Raw genomic sequence first — 8,148 nt, forward strand, 5'->3', positions numbered from 1 at the left:
AAGGAATTTGCACCGTGTACGGTTTGAACTGGACTCTAAGCTAATGGCTGAAGCGGTGAATGGCGAGAATTATAACTGCGATTGGAGAATACATAATCTTCTTCGAGATATTAAGAGTTTATTTAAGATTTTTAGTTCCTGGCAATGTTCTTACATGCCAAGGGAAAAAAATAAATTAGCTGATATTCTGTCAAAGTTAGCTAGAGTAGAAAAGTTAAACAAAATCTGGTTATCTGGTCCCCTAATTTAATCTCTGTACAACTAGCAGAGGAAGCAAACTATGTAACTGTTTAAACTTCTCAATTTATCTCTTTTCAGTTTCAAAAAAATAAAAAAATTGGTTAGGACTTGCATTTATTTTACCTTTTTTACGAGACGAGCTCTGCCTAGAAGCTCATGTAGTTGGACAAAGAAGAAAAACATTCACCATTCAGGATTCTAGGTTGCAACTTGAATGGCAAAAAAAAAGGTTAAGAAAATAGATATTGGAGTATCTTTTAGTTAGTGGTAATTCCCACAAAATCTAACCAGTATAACAGTAACAGAAGAACATTGTAATATCTCGATCTCGTTCAATTTTCTATTGCTGAACATTACAGAACTCGAATATCATTTTCGCTTCTCTGCTCTCTTGAATCTAACAGATGGCGGAATATAAAAATATCTTGTTTGATGGTAACAAAAATATTGGAGGCAAAACCGAACCAAAAAATGTGCAAGATAGGCTTATAATCTGCATTTGTTCGTCGTTGTGGAAGTGGAGAATGGCTTCATCTACATCTACACATTGCTATAGGATACAAATGGTGATCAAATATTAACTTTCCCGGAGACACTAACAAAGTTCAATTACATGGATATCTATGCTTCTTCTTCTCCTTGCTTTTCGGCAGGAGTAGAAGTCTGTTCACTTCCATCCACCTCAGGTGTCTCTGACTGTTCTGAAAGTTCTGCTTGAGCATCTGGCAAGACTCCATTATCTACTGCAACTGGATCACTATTATTTTGACTAACATGCTTTTCTTCGGACTCATTAACTACTCTAGGAAGCTCCCTTGTAGGAGCACGAGGAGGAGGAGCAGCGACTGCTAATAGTTGGCTAACTCCATCAAACAAACTTTTTGATTCTGTGATCAAGGCAGCTCCACCAGGATAACATCGACCAAAGCATGTTGCACAATGCGGATATGCGACCTAAAGATTGAATAATTTCACTTAAAAGATGGATCATGGGAGAAGCAACAGGTGACAGGTCTTATAGATTTCATGAATTCTTACCTCAAGGAATGCACGGCAGAGTGAGAGAAAAAGCTGAGACTCATTCTGTCTCAGCATTCTAGTAGCATTATACAACATCAGGGAGTCTGAAACTGCCCGGAGTCCCTTAATAACTTCCTGAGCCAACACAAGTTTCAAGCTTACTGGGGCACATGGCCGCAATTCGTTCATAGCTGCTGAAACACCTGCAACAAGAGATTGAACAAGATAAGCCTGTTAGAACACTCATGCCCCAAACTTAATAGCACTTCAGTGGGTACTTGCAGATGATATGTTAGATGTTTTGTCTTAACATTAAAGGGATTGTGCGTGACAGCGATTGAGCATGATGTGCTTTATGGGTTACAGTCTTGCGAGTCTATGTATAACAATATTAAATCAGCAAGTACAAATTTAGTTTAAAATGGGATGAAATTACGAAGACAAGTATATTTCTACACATACAGTTGCGTTTGCATTTTGGTAATTTCCAATTCGTCGTGCTCCACACCTCATAAAAGTACCGGACACATGCACACAATTACAGTATTGGGTCATATTTTTAGTTGATTACCTGGTTTATATGTTTAGTATATGGAACATTTATCATCTTAAACACTATCTGAAGCTACGACAATTCAGAAATTGTATGGACAGATGATATTTGTATAGCATATAATTACTAAATTTGCACATATTTTTACTTAAATACTTTAAAGTATGTATCCTATTAACAACACTTATGTAGCACTACAATCACTATAACCGTACATTTTATCCAAAGCTTTGAGACCCATATGAAATATATTCCGAAAATAATCGCCTACTGTGTGGATCCATCTGTCTATTTGCTAACATGGACAGCAAATACAATCAAGAAAGAAGTTAGTCACACTCACCATTAACAAATATGGCAAGAGGTGGATGCTCCATTAAATAAGAGGGTGGAGTCACATCCTCTTGACTCTCCGCAGATGGACCATTGGTTGAGAATCCTGTTGGTAACGCAGCAACCCATCGATGTGAATCTAAAACAACCTAACAACGCCCATTGAAAAAGCAAACGCAATCAATCACCAGTAAAATGAACTACCAAGCAGTACAACAACTCAAGTTGATTCTTAACCAATGTGACAAAAGATTAAGGTACTCCTCATTGAACAAAACAAAGTCATCCTACTCGACTCTAACAGCAGTATTACAATCAACTATCTTAGACACAACTTACAAATATACCTGAAAATTCTCAACGGCCGTGGCCATATTCTTCGAGAATAAGTTGAGTACTGCACTGAAGGAAGAAAGAATAAAGATCAGAATTCTAAATCACCTGGAAACAAGTTGTTGAAAATAAACAAAATGAAAGCCATTTACTCTTCAAAAAGTGGTGGAAGCAAGCCTCGAAAATCCAGTCCAACCCAACCAAGACCCATGGCACAATACTGTCAGAGCACGAGAAAAAGGTGATCAGTTTCTAGCAGTTTATTTTCGGAGAATTTTTCTAGCCAAGAGCAATGACTTGCAAGCCCTTAAACTGGATGATATCCACTGTACAATGTATCATATCAATATTTCTATTGGTTTGGTTTTACATAATCAAGGAAGAAATATCACTGATTGCTGAATTAAACAACACGAGGAAATGACCAACTATTTGTTGATGGGCAACATGGTCACAAGCTTCCAAGAAATGTACAAATCGGAAGGAAAGTACAATCTTGCTAGGAAAAGAATGTAAAAGACGATATCATGGAGGCAAAGTTTTTACCATGCACTGATCTAAGATATTTGACAGTGATCCACCCTCGGTAATCTTTGGAAGCATGGTTTTAAGAGTTTTGAGGAGAGAGGTAATTTGATGCATAGCCCAACTAAACAGAAGACCACCATCATAGTTTTGCTCACTTCCAGATTTATCGTCAGCAAAAATTGCTCTGTATTGATTAACAACGTCAAATAGATGCATTCTAAAACAGTTCACCATCCCTTTTAAGTAGTCATACGCATTTCTCTGGTCTAAGTCATCGAGAATGCCTGCAAGCCACGATTCTCTGCATCTCAAAAACTGACTCCAACGAAAAGGAATTTCTGTTAGAAACAGAGCCAGAATAAGGAAACATAAATATCTATACCCGTGAAAGCAAAGCATAAAGTTTGGTAACAAAAAGAATAACTTTATATTACTTTAGCCTATGAGATATCAACAGGAATGCCTTTTAAAATATATAGAGAGGTCATAGCAGTACCTGTAAACGCATTTCAGACTCGGTAAATACTCCTATTCGGCGTAAATGCCCAATTATACGAAGACATTCGGGCAACTGCATTAAAAACCATCGAATGGGAAAGATTAGACCTTGTATACTAACATCATATTTAAGAATCTCTAGAAAAAAAAAATGGATAATTGACGGAATATTTTACTGCTTGTGTAGTTATGTTTCTTATGTTAACAATATAGTACGGTTAGGACCTGGATATTAGACCGAAGTTTTTGGAGAAGTTGAGACAGAAGAGATTGGGTTGTATGTGCAACTTCCGCTGCTAGTGCCTGAATGACAGGTAGCCTTGGCCAAGAAAAAAAGAAGTTTCAATTCCATGGATTAAAGACTCCACACTTTTATTTTAAAATTGGGAGCAATTAGTAGAACACTAGAACTTTTTTTTTTTTGATCAGATAATTATTAAAACTTACTTCGGATGCATCGTTGACAGTTTGCAAACAAAGGCTTCCAAATCCAGGGCCTCGTCATAATTTCCATTCCTTACACATCTACAGCAAGAAGAAACTTTTAGTCCTTAAAAATTGGTCCAACATATTCTCCACTAATTATTGAATGACGGCGAATTTCAGTTTAAATAAATAAAACAAAAAACACTTACGTGTCCATAAGCTGAGGTATTTCGAGCAAGTCGAGCAATGTACTGTGGTTTGCTAGTAATGTTCGATTCAGCTTTCTCTTCTCCAAAATCTGTTGTGCAGAGTCAATGAACTCGGTGCAACCGGATGTAAGCTTTGGAATCTCATTTATCTGTTTGGAAAACAAAATCTTAGCTAAACGATTTCCATTTTAATAGAACATACACCGATTAAGCAGCACTACTGCGTAAAAGATTACCGAATATGCCACAATATAATATTATAGAACGAGCATCATTGCCTCTCATCACAAGCTTAAGTTTGGATGGGAAAGCTAATGTTGCCAAACAGACTCTACAAAATACTTGCACAGTGCACAAAATACTAATTTCTCAAATTTGTGACAAAGTAAATTTACCAGAAATAGTAAAAAGATTACTCAACATGCCCATAAAATTGAAAAAGAAAGAACATTAGTTGTTGCCTCCCATCACAAGTTGAAGTTTCAACAGAAAAGCTAATCATGCAAATAACTTGCACATACTACTAAGTCTCACGTTTGTGACGAAGTAAATGTACCCAAATAATACACTCCCTACTGTCCAACCGTGGGAATACCCCCACCATTGCTGAAACATGTCATAACAACAAAAGGACAAGCCGTAGTAGAGTCCTTCAACAACATTTGAATAATCAAGATCACGGCCTTGTGACATTGAAACCAAGAAAGAGGAAAACATAAAACAGACACATAACCTAAAATTAGATCATATAGAGACTATCTTAGTGTTGTGGCATCAATCACCCAACGTGAACACTCCTCTAACCTTGCTTTCTTCAATAAAAAAAAATATCAACCTCTAATACATAATCACTTAATGAATAAATTCTATATATAAATTGAGGCCAAGTTCATTTTTCTATAATTCAATATATTCTTCGTCACAATGTACCTCTTAATTCAGTTCACATAAGCCAGTAAAATTTGTCACTTAAACTGCTACTATACGGCCAAAATTTGCTGAATAATTTTCTGATCAAGTCAAATTTGAGGCTAAAAGCAACCATAATTTCAATCATTCGAATTACCACTACAATTTAAAGAACTTTAAATTAAAAAGAAAATTCAAAAATAAATACCGTGGCTTCAAGATGTTTATCAACGGCAGAAACTTGTTCACGAATCGCAACTAAAGCATCAGCAGCAGCAATAAACGCTCTATAATTCCCAACTGCAACTTCTTGCATTTGCCTCCGAATTCTCTCTGAATCCACTCGTAGCAGCTCCGGTTCCTACAGAAAATGAATACCATCACAATTACAATGTCAATGCACATTTTATGAACATCAAAAGAGAAAGAGATAAGTAGATTTTGAGGGGATCTGATGATACCTTATGAAGACGTTCAAGAGTAAATGAAAGAAGTTCAGAAACATATGGTTGTTGAGCAACAGAAGCAAGAGGTAGAAGACTTGATGCAACCATTGTTGAATCTTCTGACGAATCCATTGATTGATTGATGAATTATACAAATTCGACCCTATGAAAATTTAGGGATCGAATTTTTGAAAAGAAATTTCACTGATCCAGAGATTTTTTTTTTTTTGGTTTTCCCAGATCCGGGAGGGGAAACACGTCTGAGTTACTGAACTGGTTTTAATCTTTCCTGGACCTTAGTCTTGGTCTATCGTACTAGAAAGTTATTTCCACCCATTTGTTTTCTTCTGGGAGATGGATATTTGAGTCACTGGCTTTGAGAATCCTACCGCCGACCTGACTAGACGGGCGATCGGGTCCAAAGGAAAAGTTCATTGTCCTTTGATTTAATCTAAAATGGTTATGTAGCGAGAAACGAAAATCTTAACACGCATAGTAACTCGGTGTTTTAATTAACTAGTTAACCAATCAGATGAAACTATCAAACTTAGCATTTTTTTAAAGGGGCGTGTAAAAAGTTATGTTGTGTTTGAGGATCAAATCCTTAAAAAAAAAAAGAGAAACTTTTGAAAAGAAAGTGAAGCTTTGAAGAAATCAACGAAAAATTTAGAGAGTCGAGTAAACTAGCCTAGTTACTGAATGTTGTTTCGAAAAAAATGATACTCTTTCCACCCCTGAATTTTTGAAAAGAAATTTTATTGATCCAAAGTTTTTTGATTTTTCCAGATCCAGGAGACAGAGATATGAGTTACCATACTCGATCTGATTTTTCTGGATTAGTTTTGATCTATTGTACTAGAAAGTTATTTCCAGATCCAGGAGACAAAGATATGAGTTACTATACTCGATCTGATTTTTCCTGGATTAATTTTAATTGTACTAGAAAATTATTTCCATCCATTTTGTCCCGACTTTGTGCCGACCTGACTAGATGCAAGACACAGAGATTTGGAAAGATGTAAAGGAGGTGGCGCCTTTTTCCACCGTGGTTTAAGAGGGTTTTCTTTTGGTGTGATGCTCGGCTAGGAGCCACGTCACTTATTTCTTTCCCACATCTCAGTATCCCATCTGCCTCATCTTTTTTTCCATTAAATTTAATTGCTCGCGTTTAGTAGTTTCGATTTTGGGCATACTCACCGATGAGTGTGGACGTGGTGTTTATGCATCGTCCTTTTATTTAATTTTAAATGGTTATGTGGCGAGAAACGAAATTGGTAGCACGCATAAGAATTGGGTTTATTAGTCAACTAGTTAACCAATTAGATAAAACTGTTAATTTAGGACTTTTTAAAGGAGCGTGCAAAAAGTCGTATTGTGTTTTAGGATCAACTCCTTTAAAGAAAAAAAGATGCTTTTCGAAAAGTAATTGAAGTTTTCGAAGAAATTAACAAAAAAAAATTAGGAGAATATGAGTTATTATATTAGTATGAGAGTCAAGTAAATTAGCCTAAAGAAAAAAAAAATGACACTCTTTCCACCCAAGAAAAATAGATACTTTTTATATTTACATAGGAAACAAGTAAAAGTAGTGATTTTATGATTTTTCCATTTATGCCTTCATATAAACATTATAAGCAAACTTAGAATTGGCATATCTCTTAAATTAGAGATTGAAGTTTTATGTAGTTGGAAAACTTTTTTAAAAAAAAACTAAGCAGCGATTATATAGATAAATACCAAATTATATACAGAAACTAGAATAAAATATATCATAAAGATCATAACAATGGATTGTGTAATCTATTAAGAAAGGAATATCGAGTACACCACCGATCATTTTTCGTTTAACCTATTAAGACACATCTTGTGCAATCTTTTCTAAAACATAAAGACAAAACAAATAAAATGACCTTTATTATAATCCAAATTCGACTAGAAACTGACTTAAGGATCAATAAATGTATGATTAACATACAAAAGTATTTACCTTAATAATAAAGTTTAATTGCTATCTCAAGCTTGTTGTCAATGTTAGATGAAAAAAAATATATATCTTGATTTCTAGTCTACTAAAGTCAAGTCTCGGACTAGGTATAAAGATTGGTAGTTGAAGACATTTGGAGAACTTTATCAACAAAGAGGTATGTGAAACTGAACCTTTTTATTCACTCATGTGCATTACCGTTCTATCTTTATGAGACTATGTCGCATGAGTTTTAGTGGATTTAATATTGCAAAGCAGAAATTTCGAGTCAAGCTTGTCTTGTTAAACATCTCGAAATATGATTTAAGCAATGGATGTTCTTTTGTCCTTAACAATCTTAGTTCGAAATAATTTATTGTTAAAGAACTATTTTTGTGTCGTATGGATCATTTGAAAATCGCCCAAGCAATGAAACTATATATCTATGGTAAATGGAAATGTTTCAACATCAAAAGAGAGTGTTTCAGAACTACTGAAATCTGGACTCAAGGTAGGTTGGCGAACCATCTCGCAAACCATAGATATCTGAAGTTCAGAATATAGGTAGGTTCACGAACCCAGTTCGCGAACCTAGAGTTTGGAATGCGATAGTTCACGAGCTGTGGTGATCCGAATTTGTGAAATAGCCAACGGTTCATGAACCCAGTTCACGACCCGTAGACATCTGAG

At 35.4% G+C, this 8,148-nt stretch overlaps 1 protein-coding gene across 1 annotated transcript; it reads right to left on the reverse strand.

The window, feature by feature from the left end:
* Nucleotides 1-491: 491 nt before the first annotated feature.
* LOC113350480 (conserved oligomeric Golgi complex subunit 8-like) lies at nucleotides 492-5,768 on the reverse strand. The gene is made up of 12 exons (XM_026594622.1): nucleotides 5,511-5,768; nucleotides 5,258-5,410; nucleotides 4,141-4,289; nucleotides 3,953-4,030; nucleotides 3,731-3,824; nucleotides 3,504-3,578; nucleotides 3,026-3,322; nucleotides 2,632-2,699; nucleotides 2,494-2,548; nucleotides 2,157-2,295; nucleotides 1,279-1,463; nucleotides 492-1,194 (listed from the first exon to the last, which is right to left on the reverse strand). Exons 1-12 carry the CDS (start codon nucleotides 5,625-5,627, stop codon nucleotides 862-864), a joined length of 1,743 nt encoding a protein of 580 aa, XP_026450407.1. The 5' UTR covers nucleotides 5,628-5,768; the 3' UTR covers nucleotides 492-861.
* Between the last annotated feature and the right edge of the window lie 2,380 nt (nucleotides 5,769-8,148).

This window comes from Papaver somniferum, chromosome 2 (genome assembly GCF_003573695.1).
Source record: "Papaver somniferum cultivar HN1 chromosome 2, ASM357369v1, whole genome shotgun sequence".
Classification (NCBI taxonomy): domain Eukaryota; kingdom Viridiplantae; phylum Streptophyta; class Magnoliopsida; order Ranunculales; family Papaveraceae; genus Papaver; species Papaver somniferum.

Coding starts and splice junctions, on each gene's coding strand:
- LOC113350480 (XM_026594622.1), bottom strand. CDS start 5,627: ATGGATTCGTCAGAAGATTCAACAATGGTTGCATCAAGTCTTCTACCT. Junction 3,323..3,503: donor AGTCTGAAATGCGTTTACAG/GTACTGCTATGA, acceptor CGTTGGAGTCAG/TTTTTGAGATGCAGAGAATC. Junction 2,296..2,493: donor CGGCCGTTGAGAATTTTCAG/GTATATTTGTAA, acceptor GGGCGTTGTTAG/GTTGTTTTAGATTCACATCG.